Source organism: Anticarsia gemmatalis, chromosome 16 (assembly GCF_050436995.1).
Source record: "Anticarsia gemmatalis isolate Benzon Research Colony breed Stoneville strain chromosome 16, ilAntGemm2 primary, whole genome shotgun sequence".
Lineage (NCBI taxonomy): Eukaryota > Metazoa > Arthropoda > Insecta > Lepidoptera > Erebidae > Anticarsia > Anticarsia gemmatalis.
In genome coordinates this window covers 11,039,634-11,061,915 of record NC_134760.1, presented here as the reverse complement: position 1 = coordinate 11,061,915, position 22,282 = coordinate 11,039,634, and the positions used below count along the sequence as shown (strand labels likewise).

General features: G+C 34.1%; 3 protein-coding genes across 4 annotated transcripts in view; 2 read left to right on the top strand and 1 right to left on the bottom strand.

Moving 5' to 3' along the window:
* Positions 1-1,162: 1,162 nt before the first annotated feature.
* Positions 1,163-10,426, bottom strand: LOC142979420 (activating signal cointegrator 1 complex subunit 2). Its single transcript, XM_076124307.1, has 13 exons — positions 10,257-10,426; positions 10,105-10,182; positions 8,959-9,110; positions 8,342-8,522; positions 7,742-7,939; positions 7,095-7,345; positions 6,302-6,481; positions 5,696-5,836; positions 4,440-4,741; positions 3,698-3,932; positions 3,143-3,290; positions 2,466-2,629; positions 1,163-1,924 (listed from the first exon to the last, which is right to left on the bottom strand). The coding sequence occupies exons 1-13, from the start codon at positions 10,281-10,283 to the stop codon at positions 1,768-1,770; spliced, it is 2,214 nt and encodes a 737-aa protein (XP_075980422.1). The 5' UTR covers positions 10,284-10,426; the 3' UTR covers positions 1,163-1,767.
* Positions 10,427-10,677: 251 nt separating this feature from the next.
* Positions 10,678-11,831, top strand: LOC142979412 (uncharacterized). Its single transcript, XM_076124299.1, has 2 exons — positions 10,678-11,033; positions 11,486-11,831. Exons 1-2 carry the CDS (start codon positions 10,749-10,751, stop codon positions 11,768-11,770), a joined length of 570 nt encoding a protein of 189 aa, XP_075980414.1. The 5' UTR covers positions 10,678-10,748; the 3' UTR covers positions 11,771-11,831.
* Positions 11,832-12,552: 721 nt separating this feature from the next.
* Positions 12,553-22,282, top strand: part of SamDC (S-adenosylmethionine decarboxylase) — a 34,063-nt gene continuing 24,333 nt past the window's right edge. Inside the window, exons 1-2 of one of the 2 annotated variants that reach the window (XM_076124667.1) lie at positions 12,553-12,903; positions 13,698-13,784. In XM_076124667.1, the coding sequence (XP_075980782.1) occupies positions 12,782-12,903; positions 13,698-13,784 (209 nt within the window). In that variant the 5' untranslated portion in view covers positions 12,553-12,781. The remainder of the gene's footprint in view (positions 12,904-13,697; positions 13,785-22,282) is intronic. The other variant, XM_076124668.1, reaches the window with a different exon arrangement.

Here is a 22,282-nt window from a genome sequence, read left to right as displayed (position 1 = left end):
AAAAATGTGTAAAAATAGTATATTTTTTCGTTAATATATTTCCCTGATACTACTGACAGTTACATTCCCTGTTTCAGTAATTAAATCTAAGATTAAGTGATATTATTATTTATTTTTATTTTAACATTATTTACGTTTTATTACATACATAAATTAGTTAAGTAAGTGATGTTTATTGGTACAATATTTAGGTATATCATGATTAATATTTTACTATTGATTTCGAGGTGTGAATATCATGTAAAAATTTGCTTTAAATTCTTTTTAAAGTATTGTAATCGTAGGCTACCTTAACTTAATTAGGCCATACTAATTTCCTGCAAAATTCGGACTTAAATATACACAATAAATACCCATAAATACTATAGTCCAATAACTGTGTAGAGAGCCAGCAAGGTTGGCAGAGGTGTACTCATTTGAAAATTTTAGAATATTAGAGACCCCTAGACTTATGCAGCTGATAGTAGGTTATTTGATACAGCTACTTTATTTCGAACGTACACATAATTATTCTTTAAAATATAGACAAATTGTGCTTGCTTAAGCTGTCTAATAAATTGTTAGACTTTTAACAGTAAAACATAATTTTACTTCAAAGATAATGGGTTGCCAGTCTCGCGGTTGATGTCCCAATAATAGAACAATTTGAATTTAAATTTAATTCAACTTTTAGTGAATATTATTCGGATATACAATCCCAATTTACGCGTTAAAATAATTTAACTAACGAACTGATAACAATCCAAATATGAATGATTTGTCGCGCACTTTCAGTAACTACACTTACCCGAAAGCCACAGAAAGGCGTTACGTTTTACGTCAACGACAAATTCAAGACGTAACACATTTCTAGGAACAGAGACTGACATTAATCGCCAATGCGTATACGTGCGTGATCATTAAGCTGCGTCCACACTAAGCGAGCAGCCTCGCGAGGCAATATCTCAGTCTCGCTCATTTCGATTTTAAAGAAAAGAGACTGAGATATTGCTTCGCGAGGCTGCTCGCTTAGTGTGGATGCGGTTTTAGTATACGTATACGCAAATGTCGAGTACACGCTTAAGACGTACGCACGTTTAACGTACGATTCAACGGGTTCTCGTGTCTAACGATATGAGCGCTAACTTAACTAAAAAGTATAAATAAAATAAAAACACATACATTAAAATCAACCAATTTATATAAATAAGTGTTTTTAATTTCATAATTACTCAGACCGGCCGAGATCATATATCACTCACAAGGCTATATGCTATACATATGTACGTATAAAACTACTGGTATAAATAGTGATGTGTTTCTACTTAGAATATAGTTGTGGACTTAGATAGGAGTCCCTTTAATTGATTTATTGGGAAACTTAATGTGGTAGTACTAGATTGTGCCCGCGACTGCGCCCGAGACATAAAGTAGCTTATTTGACCCTAGACACAAAAATGTTACACTGCCAAATTTCTTTAAAATATTTGAACGATATAAATCTATACATTTACGTTTTCTGTTTAAATGATTGCATATTTTGATATCAAACAAGATTCCTTTTAGAAAATATCCTTCTCAATGTGATAAGGAGCATACTTCATTACATTGGCAAGAAACAACCCACAAAAAAAATTGTGCTAATAAGCCAGAACCGAGACAAATCCGGGACAAAACACCAGCCAAATATCTACACAAGACCAGCGTCTCGCGACATCAAACTAGTACTACCCACACAATTTCCTCCCACCTACATCCACAACTACACATATGTGAACCCGCTCCCCTCTAAGACGGCATCATCCCCTGGCTCCGCTTCCACTGCGCGCCCTGCCGCCTGTTGTGGTTGGCGCGAGATGATTTGTGCTGCTCCTTACGATTACGATTGTGGATCACATCTTTCTCCTGACCTTGCCCTTTCGGTTTGCCGGTGACATCCATATTTCTAAAACAAGGTTTTCAAATTAATATTTGGAAATAGTACTTTTGTGATTGCATTTTCATTTAACTGTTTAACAAAACGAATTATTTGTCACTTTATGTTAATCTGTATTGACAGACATCTAAGTGGATAACTTTGATTTATGTCTGTATAATGGAAAATATAAGTCGTAAGGGCAGTTTCTTCATTAAAAAAACAGCCAAAGTATAGGGGTGGCGTAAAAATTACAGTTAAATTTATTTTGTTCACGAATTTACTGATAGTTATATAAAGAAATAGACTGGGCTTTACTACACAAATGTTAAGCAAAAGTCAATAGCTTTAGCGGTTACTATAGATATGCATGAAGAAACAGACCGTCCGTGGTAAAACCTAAATGTAATACTAGTACAAAAAAATTGCACTAGTAAATAAAGTAATATTTAAAATTCTAAAAGACACTTAGTCTATTTGCAAAATATCTCAAAACATTTTCATATACTACTTGCTCCTGAATATTATTTGGCTACAATCAAATCATTTACAGTATTTAAAGTATAGTTACCTAGGTTGTGGCGCAGGCTTGTTTCCCCTCCCCCTCCTGGCGCTGTAGTTGGCCTCCCTGCGCGCCCGCATCTCCTCCGGGTTGCTACAGAAGTCCATCCTAGTTCTGTTGTTACTACTGCCTGGCTTCTCTTCTTCCGGTTCTGATTCTTCTTCTGATTCCTCCTAGTAAAGAACATACAGAAACAAGTTATAGTCTAATATATTTAGATATAAATTGTATTTTTACTTCAATATCATTTCATATTCATTTAATATTTTGTGCGTTTAAATCATATTAAATACCATCCGATGTCATGAAACACTAGCAAAATTAATATTTAAATGAAAAAGTGTAGAATGCGTATAAGTGGTGTGATATTTACGAACCGTCATTACGTGCACGTATATTATGTACGCATAAATGAACATGGATGCACTTTTTCTCTGCATGAAGTGTAAGGAGTTTCGTTTTAAAAGCTCGGTTTTTTAATGTGTGTAATTGTAGTCCTAAATAGTTTGCTATAATGTGGTTCTTATAATTAGGGAGGCGTGATATTGTGTATGTGTGTAATAGTTTGCGAAAAGGGCCAAAGATTGTAGGTAGGCTAATAATACCACGCGTTAGCCTACTAAAACTAAATTACCACATATATGTACATACATGTTGCGAAAGTTTAAAATAATTAACTACATTACCTCCTGTTCTCTCTTGTTATTGGCGAGTGCTCGTGGCGTGACGAAGGGTCTGCGGTGGTCGTCGACGTCGGCGCTGGGCGTGACGCCGTCCGAGTCGTACGTGTCGTCGTACTCGTCCGAGTACATGTCCACCTCGTCGCATACCAGGCTGGAATGATAACAAATTGTATTACAACTACTTCGAAAGAGAATATATTAAATCAAATTTTAGGGCAATAGCAAGGAACCTTTGAAAGATTGCACCTTCTAGTAAATTTGAAATTTACAAGCATCAAGTACTACCTTTTATGCTCATTGACATTTAAAGATTGAAAATTATAGCTATACATACATCTGAATCTATTTCTAGACGGCACGTGAACGTACGTATACGCAATGCGACATCAAAGAAGCGATTTTCTACTATTTACGACCATCAAAATTACTTTAAAAAGTTTGTTCCTGTGACATAGGGGCTGTTTACTAATAAATAAGAAAATATTATTTACCAAAATTATCTAAATCCTTTCAAATTTCAAACGTTTGCAAATAAACAGTACAAAAGCAACAACTTACTTATATTTGCTATAAATATCAAGTTTCTTAACATCTGTCTTGTCATCGAGCATGTCCTTCAGGTCCTTGTACTTGGACTTCTTCTTGCCGACGTGGATCTTGGAGAGGTCGACGTCGTCCCGCGTCATGATGTCGAACTGGTCCCCGTCGAACACGTTCAGCCGCTGGATGCCGGTCTCTAAGAACTTCTTGTCGAGCGGGTCTTCTGGGATTATTGGGAGGGACTGGTCTATGCCTGGAAAGAGAAATAGTACTTGATTAGATTTTTCATTTTAGGAACTAGTTAAGGAATATTACAGCTACTACAGTAAGTAAAAAAGGTAATTCCTCTATTACTACATAGGGACTGTTATAGTAAATGGCGAAACGCGGTTGGGTTTTATACATTTCTGCCTACAATATTTTTTGCTAACAATAAAATGTAATGAATGTGAAGTTTTAGTAAAATGTAATTAATGTATTTTAAACCGAATGTTAGTTTTAAGACCAATGAAAGAACAGAGACATAAGTTTGACTCGAAACTTGTGCTTAAATAAAAAAAAATATTGATCAGAAATCGAATCTGATATAGTAACACATTATATCAAGAAGATAAAGCAAGATTTATTTATTATTATAAAAAAGGGTAAAATCGTACGAATACTAATTTCATTTTATTGCGCTTACTGTTCCAGTTCAATAAATCAAACGATGAAACCAACAAATACTTAGAAAAATCAATTTATATGACCGAAAACCTACCTCTCAGTGGCTCCGCTAAGTTCCCTTCCAATATACTATTAATAACTCTCTCCGCATTAAACCCATAATGTTGCAAACATTTCAATATGAATCCATCTCCTAGATGTGGCAGTATATCTTTCACTTCGGATATCAACGACTCTTCCCGCACATTGTCGGGTATCTCCGTGTCCGTGGGCGTGGCCTCCTGTTCTGTGTGCCCATTGGTCAGTTGCGGCGGCGGGGCGTGCCTTATGTCCGGTATCGGCTCGTCTAAGTTCGAATATATCGCTTGCAGTATGAAGTCAGTCTTTACGGAATCTCTGAGGTTTTGTTCAGGCAAATCATAAATTATATAGATTTTTCTTTAGTTAAATGAAGTGGAGGAGAAAAATTTGGAAGACTGACCCCACTACAGTATGGTGTGTATAGCATGGAAAAAATAATGCAGTCATATGATTTAGTATAACCAGAACGTTTTATGTTAAGGGCTCGTTTGAACAGCAAATCGAAATAGAGTATAATAATTAGCGTCCTCAAAAGTTTGAAAAAAATTAAATTGTATTTGCAAATCATTAGCACTTCTTCGTGACTTTGAATTACGAGAATTTTGCACTGATCATTGTTTCAGCTTTATTTGCAAACTTTAGGGTACGGCTCACTGTAGATTACAGGCATGCAACCACAGACCAGTGTTTATTTCCAGTAAAATTTGCCTTTAGGCTAGGATAGCCCTGTAAAGCAATTGGTGGCTACGCAACTTATTATTACAATCCTTATAGAACTGTTCTTAGTATCCATATCTAAACAAACGAATACGAAATCGAGAGTACTCTTGTTTTATATAAGACTAGCTGACCGGCGCAACTTCGCTTGCGTCACCTAAGAGAATGAGTCAAAATTTTCCCCGTTTTTGTAACGTTGTTCGTTGCTGCTCCGCTCCTAATTACCGTAGCGTGATGTTATATAGCCTATAGCCTTCCTCGATAAATGGGCTATCTAACACTGAAAGAATTTTTCAAATCGGACCAGTAGCTCTTGAGACTAGCGCGTTCAAACAAACAATCACACAAACAAACTCTTCAGCTTTACAATATTAGTATAGATATATTTGAACAAAAGTACTCTCGATTTTGTATTCATTATCCTATACTAGAGAGAGATTTTCCTCTACTAGAGCAAAAATTATGAGGTAGTTTTGTTCTTGTATATGAGAAACAGTAACAAAAGGCCGAAGGGTATTTATGCTTTAGGAAGAACAGTAGTAAAAAGGATACATGTCAGGGTAGGCCTGTCGCAGCATCTCCAGGTCCTCGTGCACCGGGTAGCAGGCGTGGTAGTCCTTGATGAGGAGCCGCTCCGAGAGACCGTCCATCATCACCGCCAAGTAGTCTTCTACGTGACTTGCTATACTACCCCTAGAACATTATTGAATGTTGATTGACTAACTATTGATGATTTTGAGTTTTGCTTATTTTTTTTTTTGAACTTTTATGCGAATAAGTAAATGAATTGCCTATGGCTAGTGAATATAATTTACTATAAGGTACGTAATAAAACTTCTGACTGATTGCTTTTATTTTTTTGTGGTTTGGTGGTGTATCCGAAAAATAATCATGAGGCTTTAGGTACGATTCCCGGCTCGGCCAAAAGTTGAAATTTCTAATCTATATCAGAATATTTTTCAATATAGTCCGGAGTTTGGTAACTTACCTGGTAAATGGCAAGAGGCTTGCCCCCTATTACATGGGATTAACATTATTATAATATATAATGGCGAAACATGTGTAATACTTTACACATCAGAATCTCTGCCTACACCTTCGGGTATATCAAGCGCCACTTTATATACATATGTAAATAAAAAAAGTCTATATACTCACTCGCCGCTAAATATCTTATTCTTATAAACAGCCAGCGCTTCTCTGAACACGTCTATAAGCTCGGCCCTCGCACTGTCTATATAACCATCCACCTCGGTGTACTGCACGCTGGTCTGATCGCCTGTCTCCTCCAGCTTCTCGTACAGCAGGGGGATGCCGTACTCGTACAACTGAACTATACTGAAACAATAGGAGATGTGATTGGTTTGAATAATAGTAGTAAAAAAACTACCTGACAATATTCTAGCTATGCCCGAGGGTCCAAAATTATCTAAAATTATGATAAGTTAAGAAAAAACTCATCCAGAATTACGTCAAATTACGTCATAGTTATAGGTTTACCACCTAAGCAGACGTTGGGGAGGGCGCAATATTGAATGATTAAGTGAATAATATATGAAAAGCAAAATACCTTTTCCGCACTGTTGGTGTATTCGGTAATTGTAACTAATATTCTTAAGTGATAGATATAGATTTTTGTCTTTTGATATACATATTAATATATAAATTTATAAATTTAACCCATTACTGTCCCACTGCTGGGCAAGGGTCTCCTCCCGTAATGATGGAGGCGTTAGGCCTTGAGTCCATCACGCTGGCCAAGTGCGGGTTGGGGACTTGTTGACATATTAGTATGTAAAATCATATAACATCATGTTAAATTATATACGCAAATTTTACAAAAATACATATTTAATTACTGTGAAAGCCCCACAATAATGTAAGATTGAATATTATCAACAGTCAAATTTAACCAAATAGACTATACAAATATTTTACTCAATAATCTCACCTAATAATAAAATTCGCTTTTCTAAATAGCTCCACACCTTTGGGATAGACTTCAACAAATATCCTCATAGTCATAGCAGTGTCTAGTAGGTGTATAACTAAGTCCTTCAGCACTTCAAACGTGAGCCTGTCCTGCTGCTTCGTGGAGGATGGACGTCTGATCTCGGAGAAACCCTTGAATGTTTCTGGCAAGTTCGGAGGTTCTTCACTGTCGAAGTCTTTGTTTACTTGTAGGATAATGTATTTGAAAGCCTGGAACACGAAACAATAACATTATTAACTTTTTGCCCGTTTTACTATCTGATTTGATTCAGCAAAACATAAATAAAACCATCTTATTTGGCAAAATATTCCCGCTAAGTATTCAATAAGGATTTTTTTTAATTATCCAGAATTTAGATTTATTTAGATTTGTAATAATAACATAGTCTGTGTACAAAAGTGAATTTATATGATTGCATCAGAAAGACGTAAGCTAACAATTAATTTTAAAAATAAAATAGTTTCATAAATCAGCATTATAGAGAAGAAATTACAGTTTTACATAAAAGGAAATCTTGAAATACAAACTTCAAAATAATAAACATTCAAATGCCTAACTTTCACTGCAACATCTAAATCTTATTCGCCAATCCTGCGTATACGGACCTCTTTAACAAACGCGAGCGCGGCCAGCACGTCTCGTTCATACTGCGCTTGCAATGAGAACACGCAGTCGAGCACCCGCGCCACATGCCTCGTGTTGTCCACACCGTACGTCAAACACAGGTCCCATATTATAGGCACGGTTATTATGAACTTGTTGTATAGTAACTCTGCCATGTATTCCTTTGACATCCAGTGCGACTGCAAATGAAAAAGAAAGTCATATATTTCATGTGCTTAATTTAAATATAGGTTTTAAATCTGCACTTAATAATGTAAAGCCGTAGAGTTTGATTCTCAGATCTAAGGAAGTACTGACTGGTTTTGAACTAAAAATATAATTTTGTACACAATGTCACAATAAATATATATGTATATATATAGCCATAGAGTCAAGTAAAGTCCAGACAGATGAAGTAGTGGGCAGCTAGAATAAATGCTTCTTTTTGGCATGAAAAGGCCAAATTAACAACATAACAAACCATTTTAAGAGTAGATTTTTCCTCTTCATTAAGCTTTTTTAGAATTACTCATCAAAAATCCTTTCGATTTCTAGATAGCACCATTAGATATATATTTATTTCCTTATTTGTGCATTCTCACCTTACTTTCCTTATTAGTAACAAGCCTACTGAACACAATGAGCACCAGTCTTCTGATCTCCTCGTATATCCTCTGTACGTCTTTGATCTCGTGTGGGGGTAAGTACGGTGGACTGGCTTCTTGTAGAAATGACACTAACGCATCCATGCACTGAGGGTGATGGATTATTGTACTCCAAAATCTGAAGAATCAAATTAAAAGTATTATGAAGTGGTTTCAAGATTGTGTAATATTATGAAAAATTTATCTTATTTTGCAAATTTTTTTAAGTGACAAATAATAACACTTTCTATTACATACATTAATAGATTTTTCACAAAACCACCACATGGAGATTTTTTGACTTTATAAGACATAAGTAAGGTATAAGATACAAGATGTTAAACTTCAGAGTAAAAGGAAATAAAAGGGAGCAATTTTGTGACCTATATAGTTAATATAAAAGTGTGCATTTCTGTCTAGTATTTCTGTTCCGACTTCTTCATAATACTGGTGGCATTCTATTTCTTGAGGGTCATAATAGCACAAAACATGTAAAATGTTTCAAAGCTAAGATTTTCAAGTTAAAACAATGTGAGAGTGCTGTACTTCAAGACAACTAGTGTTAAAATACTAACCTATGATGTTCTAAAGCTAACAACCACTTCATATCTTCTAAGTATCCCTCCATCCGTGCTTTCCATGTGTCGACGGCTCCTAGCACCATTGTACTGAATGATGGTGGCCTCTCATACAGTGTCATCTCGCGTTTCTCCACCCAATATGGGTCCTGGATTATATAAGACAGTATTTAAAAAGAAGTGACTTATCAGGGCTGAGTATGTTATCCTATGAAGAGAAAATTAAGTAAAAGTAGTTTAGCCTTACATTTTTTAAGAATTTTGAAAACCTGATGATAAATATACCTTTCGTGCCTTTTGTTCTAATGAAGTATTTTTTTAACTTTTTTTTCTTTTTTATTGTATTTGATAAAGGGTAACATGTTTTCCCATAATAATATTACAATAGTTTATTATTTACTTCTAATTTAATGAAATTGCCTGCAAACAATGTTTGTTTCATTATTTAAATGAATTCTGTATGAATGTAAATCTTATTGCATAACAATAAAGACAAAGAATATAACAAAAGTGCTTTACAACACCCATAAGTGTCATCTTACAACAATGTTTAATTAATTTATTACTTCTTCTGTCAAGAATAAATTATTAATAGTTTACTTTACAAGGCTAACAGAAATAATAATTATACCTACTTCTGTTTATAAAAAAAGTACTATACACACCATAGACAATCAATATATCAAATTTAAAAATAAAAGTGGGTTATTCCTCTAAAATAAATCCATCAGCTGATTTACAATTGGGTTATTCCCCTTAGCTGCAACAGCTGATTATTTTAATGGCTAAAGCAAGTCATTTAAAATGCAATACATACACTAACGTGCCACATAACTACATAATGTGAAACAATGGGCGATTACTATGTAAACAATCTAGTACATGATACAAACACTTCATAAATCTGAAGGACGCAGCTGTATTGATGTTTTGATAACAGTTGGTACAAGGCCAAACCAGTGATGTCACATCCTTCAAGTATACACCATAAAATGTACCATATTCTAAAGTTTTATAGGGGAATTACAGTCCAAAGAGCGAAGGAGAACCTATTTAACATAAAATCAGGGTATTCCCTTGAAACATATCGAGGTACTTTCGTCCTATTGCACAATGTTGTTTGTAAGCTAACACATTACTCACCAGAGCTTTGATTTGCTGAACAACGCCCGCATTCGTAACCGATAAACTTAACCTCTCCACCGGCAAATTCTCAGGGTTCTGCAATCACATTTTAATTTAAAGAATGCACATCAATCAACCCGTACACCACGCAAGTGTATCAAAATACTCACAGTAAATTCAACGCTAGTTTTTGACATTTCTCAAGACTTAAAACACTGGGATATGCAAAAATATTCAATACTTATTAACGACGTAAACCCTTAGCTCAAAGTTTAGGTTTTACGAAATAAAATATTGAAGAAATTGTGAAAATTGAAATCGTCGACGACTTTACTTTCGTTCTGACGTTTTTGACAGAGTGACAGATGATTTAGACAGTTACTTATTCGTCAAAAAATATCATACATTTTTGAATGTCTTCCATACATTTTTGAATTCGGTAATATGAATAGAATAAAAAAGTGTAATATATTTTATACATTATAAAAAAAATACGTAAATATGATTCTTAAAAAGTGAAAGTTACGAATTTGAAGCAGTAAATAATAGGTACTCAACGAATGGCAACTTTCACTTTAAAATGTCAAGATAACGTCGCCGTAGTTTTGAATTTCTTGTAAACAAATAGTTGAAATTGAAAATAAATAAACTGATTCTCGACTATGAATAAAGCTAGTTCTGATCCGAAGGTTAAGAAAACGCTTGTTAGAAATTATGAATTGAAAGTTAAACCATCTTCTCGCAGGCAAGTTGTCCATGATGTCGCTTGTTCTTCGACATCAACTAAAAAGTCCTCAAGTACATCGGAAAAGGAGAATGAACTGAGCCAACCGTCCTTATGCTCTAGTGGAGTGATAGCCAATTATTTAACTGAAGTCAAAAAGTCCGCTCCGCCGCCGATATCGGCGGAGGATTTAAATGTTGACAAAAAGATAGTATGCGCGAAGGTAAGTTTGTCGTTACAAGTTTTCTGTAGCTGTTCCCGGGACATAGGTGCCACAGTTATTTGGCTTTACATTTATCTTCCGTCAGCATTTTGCCTATTTGTATAATCAAAGAAATTGTTTCAAAATCATATTTGAACAAAAAACATGACAATTCTGTAGTAGGTATAAACTTTTACTAGAAAACATACCTACTATCGTTAAAAAAATTATCAACTAAACACTGACCAGAAGACCATAGGGTAGGCATTAACTGGAACATTCTAGCATAAATATTATGTCAGAATGTTGCTTGGCACTTTTCTATCCTTGGCACAATGTTATTCAAAAAGGTAGAACTCATACCTCTGGATCTTAACTTCTATGCATCAAGAATCTATATCATCATAGATACAGGGACAGTGCACTTTCAAGTAGTCTACTTTTGATTAATTTTGAATTTTTACTGATTTCAGGTCACCAAGAAATTAAACTTCCAGTTCAATGATAGAATATACAAGAACCTCATAGAATTAAATGCCAGTGTTGATGAGTTGAAAAGTAAGAAGGACAGGCGACCCTCGAGCAGTACAACTTCTCTCAAGAAAGATCTAGAACCTAATATTGAAGACTTTTATGAAGATGAAAAGGAAATAGACTCTCCGCCAAACATTCCAGTTATCAAACCTAAATTTAAACCAATAAAAAAAGTTGAAAATGGTAGATTACACAAATTAGTTGCTGCTTTTGAAGATTTATGACAAATAATTTATCTATGTAGCATAATGTGTTAATTTTTGATTATTATATTTCATATTATTACATTTGTTTCAATAATCTATTGCATGCACTCATTTCTGAGTATTTTGGGTCAAATGTCAATAATCTAATTTATCTAAAATTTTAAATAATTATTTTAGGTATAATGATAATCAAACATGACAAAAATGCTCGAACTAAAACAATCCTTGACCTTAATACCTTTACAAATAGATGTTGCCATTTATTAATTCAATTTACCATTAACCAACCAAATAATTATTGTATCTATTTGGTTTTACTCAATGGTTAAACATCCAAAAGACCTAACAGTAACTACAGGCATGGCTATTTTGATTTGAGAAAATCTATCAAATATCTGTCTCATTCATAGGATGTAGATCTAGCTGCAACTATCATATAACAAAATGCAAGTTTCTAACATTTACTAAGTAGGTACTTTTAAGGGTACCAAACAAGCAGTGTTTGAGGAAGGTAAAATAAGGTATGATAGATACCTTCTTAAAACCTATTTATGGTTAAAGCATGCACGGTTAAAAACCTATGGGAATGATACTGGTTTCTATTTCTATGGGCATTTTCCCAGCCACAGATGCGGAGAGAAAAAATCTGAACACACATAATAAAATTGTAGGTATTAAAAGATTTGTAAATCCTTATTAGTTAGTCTCCTAGATTCAATATAACCTCCATGCAATTAGTTTATGTAAAACTTTGGCAATACAAGTTAATCGGAATAAAAGACGGGTGGCTGATAATATAAATTTTAGTCTGTGCTTCCGAACGCAACACGCGCCGACTCGCTCGCTCTGAAAGAAAGAGATGTTCATACATCCTTCTCTTCTTTCACCCGCATTTTGCCAATAATTTTGTTTCATTCAGTCAGTCAACTTCCGACTTCTAAGCGCTACGGTCGCGTGCCAAGTTCTCAGTGAGAATAATTTCAAATTAAATACTTTTGCTCTTTTAAATCGACATAAACAAGAACAGCTATGGCTGAAACTGAAATAATATCTAGTAGTGAAAATAATGAGCAATTTTTCGAAGGTGTCGAAAAGCTCATAGAAATTTGGTTTACACCGGCAAAAAATGCGGATTTGAGAAAAATCACTCGGTGAGTATTTTTTCTTCTTCATGCCTGTATCTTACCTGAACGGTCTAGCCAAATATTACGTAATTGTTTTCTGTGTATAGGTTACCGGTATTATGCTAAAATTGTTTAACCTAAACATGTTATTTTATGGAAATATTTTCTACTTTGAGATGTGTTTGTCTTTACAATTTCGGGTTTTTACGTTATTTCTTGACTGAAAAGTAGTTTCATTAATATGTTTACAGTTGTATTTATTAGTTTGTTGTTATGGAAAGTTCTGGAATCAGCTGTTTTAGTATAGAAACGGCAATTGGGTGCCGGCTAGCTGGGTGGGCGCCCGTGGTTGGCCTGTGGCCACTGTTTAGGGCTGGGCCACGGGAAACGCGCGTGATTTGAAATCGTTGTTGTTGTATACGTAAAATACAACACAAAGTTTACCAAAAATCCTTTCTGAACTAAGCGTATTTTTGTCTCATAATAAGATTCTTATTTATCCGTACATGTGTAAATGGTATTTTATAATAAATCTGACTTAAGTATTTGTCACCGTTAATAATTGACAAAAATATAGATCGGTAATAAAAGCTGCGTAAACAAATAGTTCATTATATTCAACTAAACGAATGGAATTTAAATATGTAAAACGCTAACTGTAAAACTGTTTTATCTATTTAATTTCAAATATAAATTTAATAAAAAAATAAATAAGAGATACCTAATAATATAAAATCCCATACACAGTCTAAGAACGAAACGTTTAGGTTAGGATTCTATTTTTTAGAAAAAATAAAATAGTTTTTTTTTTATTGTTACAGCCAACAATGGGAGAACGTTCTGAAGATAGTGCGGTGCGAGATCATCTCTTTCACCCAGAGCGAGCTTGTCGACGCCTACGTCCTAAGGTAAGTCACTATTTTGAAAAAAAAAAGACATTTAATTTGATAAATACTTTTTTGTCAATTTCATTTTTAATTTGGCCTTCGAAGCACTTGAAAATCGGAATACAATCGGACAAGTCAAGTTGTTTGAATCTACGAAGTGTTTATACCTAGACATGGTTTTTGATAACATAATTATCTCAAAAACAGACGAAAGATTTTTATCAAACGTCAGCGTGCCATAACAATGCACGCTAAAAAATATTTTATAGTTTCGAAAGTAACAAGTAAGAACGTCATGCGTATAAAACCTAACTCCAACAATTTAACCGCGATAAAAATTATAAATAGCTCGATTAAAATGTTTTAATTTACATAGGAAATGAACCAGAAAGGCTAACCAAATGAAGATAAGCACTATACCTAAAACCACACAGTAGTTAGTACTGTAGCTCAAACCGAACCTAAAAAAACATCGTTGCAACGAAATCTAACAATTTTTATCAAATAAAAACAAACTTTGGTAAGCTTCCTACAAGTGCAACTCTTTTTTCATTGTCAGAATTTTACAACTCAGAGCCGAAAAATGAAAAAACAGCCAGAATTTCATTTGAAAATAAATAATAGTTTGTAACTGTGGAAAGAATCACGATAATAAAGATCAATTTAAATTGTGATTGTTAATCAAACAACATTATCTAACAATGGAAAAGTAGACCTTAAAGTAATTAGCCACTTAATGAAGAATAATGATTAAGTTTCTTCAACTTTTACGCATAGCATCACGAATTCTACTCATGTAAAAAAAAACATCGAAAGTTATTGCACTTGATTTTAAGTTAATTATTTAGTTTATTAAAAACATTATGGACTCAAGGCCTAACCCCTCCCTCAATATGGGAGGAGACCCTTGCCCAGCAGTGTGACTTTAATTTTTTTTTTTAGTTTATTAAACTATTACGCACATTATCACGACTTTAACTCGTGTAAAAATTCCTCGGAAGTTATTCCTCATACCTATTCAATGAGGAAATTAAAGTATTAGTCAGACTTCGCCGGGTTAGTCGTAACCTCGTTGTAGGTATCAGGTCACTGTCGCCGATAGCTTATCACCATCGATCTTAATTACATAACACTTATCGCACTCGTAATACGTACGTTAAACTAAACGTAAATATAGGATGGTAGGTAGGTACCTTTAATTGAATAGTTTGGGAAATATTCCGCATTTGTTTAATTGCAATTTGTTAACGATAAATAAGCGCTAATTAGTTCTAACTTTAGTACTAATCATTTTGATTTTTTTATCTAATTAACGTTTTTGGCTACTAAATTGAGGTAGGTATTATGTATTGTGCAGAGTTTGGCTGTATTACCTTTATCAACTTAGATTTTAATTATGAATATCGTCATTCTTCAGTCTGTAGTCTTGAAGGCTGTCAGTTGAAGAATGTTTCTAATATACAATACGCTTCTATTCATTGCTTAGCCTTTAAAAATTAAAAATATACGAATATCTATGCAAACTTGACCTAACCCTTCACCCTTCGCAATGCCATGACTCATACAAAGTATTAAAATCGGGTCTCCCCACAAACAACCATACAAGTGTCCCTAAGGCACATTTAAACTAAAGAGTACTAAATACAAAGCAGTGTTTCGTCAATACTGCTACATTTTATAACAGCCGACCGTGACCTTGGTAGGAACAGGTTAAATTGCACGCCATCCGATGTTATAGGGCACGATGCCCGCGTTTTGTTCATGTATTTCAAATGTTAGGCTAACTTCAGTGCCTATTTACGAAGGAATAGTTTGACGCGATCTTTTGTAAAAATATTAATATTGATAAGTATATCAAAACGTCTTATAACAGGAATGTTATACAGTTTCATACTTAAATTGTCCTCAATCAATAAGTTGGCTAGTTAACTAAAAAATATACAGAATTTGAGACGAACTAAGAATTAAACCTACGTTTTTGTTGAACTTATACTTGCTATACGATTTCGATAGTTTGAGATAATTCATTAAAATGTAGTACTGTGTAACAAAACATACTAGTTCTACATAGATAAGTGTCATAGAAATAAATCATTCGCATTACATAACAAGTAAATAAGTACATTATTCTTTGTTAGAAGACTAAACAATTAAGCTCAATTGAGTGCTATATAATAAGATTTATTTATAACAACACGTGGCATTAATCAGTTGTTTAGTATTGTTATACGATATTGAATCTGCATACTTAATGACGATTATATACATTATACAGGGTGTCCCAAAACTCAACGATAATCCGAGACAGGATGAAAGGCCAAGTCATACCGGTTCTAGGAAAAATAAAAAAATAATTCCATATCACTTAGTTCAGCAATAATAGACATTTTTCAAAAAAGTTAAAATTCCACACCCTTGGTCGCATTTTCAAGTCCTGTGATCACCAATGTCACAATTTCGCTGCGTTTTTTTTTTATTTCGTGATCTTTATTAAATATGCTATTAATCGTAAAACAAATTAATGCACAAAACATTGTTAATTTTCTAAAACAAGTTAAGTTTTAGTGAGTCATGGTTCACAAAAATATCGTTAGTTAACTTTGACGCTTCATATTAGAAAAAAAATGTACTACACTACCCTTGGCAAGTTATTTCAAAAGTTGGCGCATTTAATCAAGATTACTAAATGGTGCAACACTTGCCACTTTTCTTGCCAATAAAAATGTTATTTTTATTTGAACGAAGCATGTCCTCACAGATGGATCGGACGCAGTGGTTGAATTTTATGGCCTCTTCGCTCCCCCGATCTAAACCCAGAGATATTTATGACTGGGAATGCATAAAAGAGAAAGTCTATTCGAAATAAATACAAAATCTGTCAGATCTTCGCCAGAAAATTGACACAGCGTCAGAAGAAATAATACCAAGGAATTTTGCACAACTGGTGAAAAGGTCTTTTTTAAGGCGTTGCAGAGCCTGTAGTCGTGCCAGAGGAAAACAATTCGGAATTACTTTAGTTTATGGAGAAAAATTAAATAAGAACCATGGGTCGTTCAATATTTTTTTTTAATTAATAATACCTATTATGTTTATTACATTAAATATTGGTTATGGACTAACTCAATTACCTCTTTACTAAAAATAATTGCTTTCCTCTGGCGCGAATACAGGCTCTGCAACGCCTTAAAAAAGACCTTTTCACCAGTTGTGCAAAATTCCTTAGTATTATTTCTTCTGACGCTGTGTCAATTTTCTGGCGAAGATCTGATAGATTTTGTATTTATTTCGAATAGACTTTCTCCTTTATGCATTCCCAGTCATAAATATCTCTGGGTTTAGATCGGGGGAGCGATGAGGCCATAAAATTCAACCACTGCGTCCGATCCATCTGTGAGGACATGCTTCGTTCAAATAAAAATAACATTTTTATTGGCAAGAAAAGTGGCAAGTGTTGCACCATTTAGTAATCTTGATTAAATGCGCCAACTTTTGAAATAACTTGCCAAGGGTAGTGTAGTACATTTTTTTTCTAATATGAAGCGTCAAAGTTAACTAACGATATTTTTGTGAACCATGACTCACTAAAACTTAACTTTTTTTAGAAAATTATCAATGTTTTGTGCATTAATTTGTTTTACGATTAATAGCATATTTAATAAAGATCACGAAATAAAAAAAAACGCTGCGAAATTGTGACATTGGTGATCACAGGACTTGAAAATGCGACAAAGGGTGTGGAATTTTAACTTTTTTGAAAAATGTCTATTATTGCTGAACTAAGGGATATGGAATTTTTTTTTTATTTTTCCTAGAACCGGTATGACTTGGCCTTTCATCCTGTCTCGGATTATCGTTGAGTTTTGGGACACCCTGTATATTGTGACGTCAAAACTATTGCTACGTAGAACAGTAACAAGTGTGCTTGAAAAACTCAATTGACCAAAGCTTCTTTGTTTCTTGTTTTAGTGCTTACTATATATTATCCCTTATTTTTTATTTTTTTTTAAAGACATCCTTTGTGACAGGAAACTAAAACAATTGTCTATGCTCGTCCAATTTTTAAATCACTAAACATATCTATCACAAAACAAAAGAGAGTGAGTGAATTTTTACTTGATAGAAATCAAGCCAAAATTTAGTAGTTGGTACTGTCGAGTATCGAGAGTTAGACATTTAATTTGTACTGCCAAAATAGTTTTTACAGAGCCCGGTAGAGGTGCTGAACGGCTGTTCGTGTTAAATTTCTCGATAGCTAGTCGATAGAAGCAGAGAATCGAGCTACAGTTCTAACTTATAAAATCATTTCTGAAGAAGAAATCTTGATTTCCTTTACACAAAACGTTATACACACAAACTATAGATACAGAGCACTATCGCGTCTTCTCAATATTGGAAATTATTGGAAAAGTGTATGAAAGGCGAGCGCCATGATTGATTCCTGAGGTAGACTTATATACGTGATGTATAGTTATTATCCCCTTTCAAAGCGAAATGTAGACAGGGAGGTAACTTCGTTGGCTTCGAGCTTATAGCTTCGAGCTTCACGTTACTGAAAACATCAAAGGGTTGAGCGAGCTTTAGTTAAAATTGTAATGTTGTTATGAGTTTTAATTAACACTTAATTCTACTGCTTATGTCTGTGGCGCAGTTCGTTGTAGATACAACTGCTGACCACGTAGTCTCGGGTTCGATTCCTAGGTCGCATTGTCAGAGATATTTTCTTAGCAAGAAACCAGTTTTTTAGTTTTAGAGCAATCTGTAATTTTTTACCACTCGGGACTCTGTTCGTGGGAAAAGATTTCCCGTGGTAAGAAGTATCCTATGTGTTAATCCAGGTTATAGACTGTATGTATAACCCGGATATAATGTAAAATGTATAACTGTAACGTGTATCCAATTTTTTAAAGAATAACAAACATGCAAGAATCTTCATAAACTTTCGCATTTATAATATTAGTAATATAAATACAAAGCAATCTTCAGTAAAGTATAAAGTTACAAACCGCACACGGCGAGCTGTGTGAAATTTAACGTGAAATCGATTAGTATCACGTATTAAACATGAAATTGTAATATTATCTCTGTATGTTTAGCTGCTCTGTGACCTAGTTTTATAATTTTTATTGTTACATGTCTTTAAGGTAATAAAATAGAATTTTATTAAATTGTACGGGAAGTGAAGATTTTCCAACGGAATTGATTTTTCTATCGTTATCACTACGTTCATCAGTGTATAAGAACATTATTATTTAGATTTTCTGATAAAGGAAATCATAACTTTAGCACCAGTTAGATGTTTGAGTCCGAAAAGTCACAGAATATGAACTTGCCCTCTAGAAATACTAAACGAATGGCTCATTCGGTGAAATTGGAGTGCACCTTTGTTTTTTCCTTTTAGGAAAATGGAAGTGTTAAATTGTTATAAATATGTATTATAAATAATTGCAAAGGACCATTTAAATATTTTTTCTTATTGGTGAACTTCTGACGCATGTCAAATGCGGCGAGTTGACCGCAAAACCACTTCTGACATTGTTTGGAGTTGTCGGTCAAGTCAGCATTTACGGGATTTCCCTGTTTGCCCTACTTAAAAGCTCCTGGAAGTTTTCCCTTTACATAATCCTTGTTCCTTGGAAAAACGTTAGAAGTGTTTGTTCTTGCAACTGTTTAATTCTGTAAAGAAAAGTCAAATATAGCGTCACCCTATCATGATATTCAATGAGATAATTTAGGTAATCATTTTACTTTTAAAAGTTTCATATTATTTTTGTTAAATTCCGTACTGCAGCTTAAAATGTATTCTCTCTCAAGCAAACATCGAGAAATAACCGCAATCATAAGATCATTTTATTTGTCAAAATCCGTCCACTCGGTTACATAATAATCTTCGCAAGATGTCCACTTAAACAATTTATTTACAAGCATTGTATTCAATGTGTCACCGTTTATTAAAGTGATTTATCGTCTGTTCGACCCCCAGTGGAACACGTGGTTGGGTCGTGACCTTCTCGACTTACTGCTCTCCTGGTCATTGAAGATTTGTGACTTTAAAACATCCTGGGATTAAAACGTATTCACACTTTTCCTACCACTATCAACTGTCAGTTAAATAGTTATCAACAAATTTTGTATGAAAATCCTTCTGAATTTTTGAAAATCAAATTCTCGCTAGTCGAAAATAACGGTACTGGTCTTTTCAATGAGGATTTTTTACTTCCAGATTATCCTCGAATGTAACTTATAAATCCTTCTGTAAGGACGTCTCTCGTTTCTCCTCAATCTATTTTTCTGGCCTCTGTCAATCCCTATGACCACATGGTTGTTCTACATAAGGCAAATGAATTGATTCCGACGAATGGCAACACAGTTTTCGACGATCGGTAGTCTTTTATTCTTCAACTTATTGACACGCATACCTTCATTCGTTAACCTTCGTATAATATAGCATTAGAACATGAAATTTTCATAGTTACTTTAGATATGCTGACCAATTTTCCATATTATTATTAAGGTGTTCGACAACGATTCAATACCGATTCCACAAGTATTCATTCACACCTTGTCTTCAATTCCAAACAGACATAGACACAATTAATCAGCATAATTAGAATATTAGTTCAATGTTAATAATAGGTTATCTTTAGAACCTACTTTTGGTTATTCTTCGGCACATTATAACACTCGATGACTCGCTTGTCAATTATCGTTAACCTATAAAGACTGTTCGTTCGCTATCTATATTTAGTGCTACCTTATCACAAACTGTTACTTTGACACAGATCTTCGTGCAACACTTAGTAATGATTTCTTATCTCGTCAGGAAGTCATTGGAGGCCTTTTTAAACCTAAGATAAGTCTATTGCAAACGTTTTTACTTTTCGTTATGCACATTTTTTATTGATAAAGTTGTTAAGCGAAAGCCTAATTTATGTACTCAAGAATTTGAAAACAGTGACTATTAAAGTTTTAGCGAGATGCATTATTAAATAAGAGTGTTTCAAACAATTTCTAGTTAGTGCTTGCTCTAATCAATTACAGACAAATTTCAGGATTATATAGACCCACATACCACACGTTGTTCTTTCCAAAATAGACCCTTTGATGACGAAATGCTACAACTATCGAACCTCGATATAACTCACTATCTTGTCACATACAACTAGAAGATCATTCCAGAACGTAGATAAATGGTATGATTCAAAGTTGCTTCAATTTATATCCTCTTACATAACTTATCAGTGACGAAATGCGGCACGCGCTCTTTGTAAACTGTAGTTGTACTTTTAACCCTACGTCACTGCGCCTTGACCGAGGGTTATCACCCCCTATTTCGACGGGTTATCACTGCCGTAATTCACACTGATAATAGATTTGTCGTTAATTGGGAATAAGGCCCGATACCATTAACTTTTGCGTGTAAAATTGGTTTGTTGCCGTTAATTTGATTATCCCTTGTCGGTAGGTGAAAGGTTATAAACTGCGCAATAGATTTTATCGGGTTTTGGCCACTTTGTGTTTAGATGCTTTAACCTTTTTGTCTCGGGTCTTGTACCTATTTTTAGCAGAACATGATAGTATTTCGTGCTGGAAACTTACACCTCGTGATTCCTTATCAAGAAGCAAAGCTATAGTCTAGAAGTACTCTCAAATACTCGTGATACTTTATTGATATGTTGATTTATTTGAATTCTCTACTTCCAAACTACCATATTTATGATATAATACGGGAATTGAAGCAAACACGCTTCGTACTTTAGAATGCCTGTCGCGTCAGCGCACATATCGGTCTGTATACCTACCATATTTATTTTCAGTTCTTTTCAGTTGGTCTTAATAATCGTTTTGTTTAAATACTAATTACGTTTTAAAGCACTCAATGTAGTACCTGCCTATTTACGTTTTAGTAGGTGTTTCTTCCCACCCCCTTTATCTCTCTTCAGTATAGATACAACTAAGTAGAATCAGTTGAGATCTACCTAGATATATGTTATTGCGACTATCGATCCGGTTGCGCTGATGGATTTGCAATTTCCTCTCCAGACCGCACTGGTTTCAGAGGTAGAGTGTATTTAGTAATACAATGTAGTATTATTAGAATCTTTTTACTAAGATTTTTATATTTTAAGGTTCATTAACCTGCGTCTGTTCAGATTGTTTTGTTTTTGATTGTAATGTTGTTGTACAATTATATTTCCAAAAGAGATTGTTTGATTTTGTTGTACAAGGATTGCGTTTTAAGTTATAAGTATATTTTGTTGTTTGGAGGACAGCTTCTTTAGGTTAAAATAGTTAATAACTTCGTATACTTATAGTAGTTGTGGCCTGGTGCACTACTGGCATATGGAAACTGGCAGAAAAGCATATGGTTTCGGGTCTGGTTGTACTTCTTCTTCTTCTTTCAAATAAAGTACCGGGTGACCTGTAGATAACGATTGCTGTCAATTTATGTTCTAAAGAACTGGAGGCTTCTTTACCAAAATTTTCCATACAAGCGGTACTACCTACATAGTGTACAATAA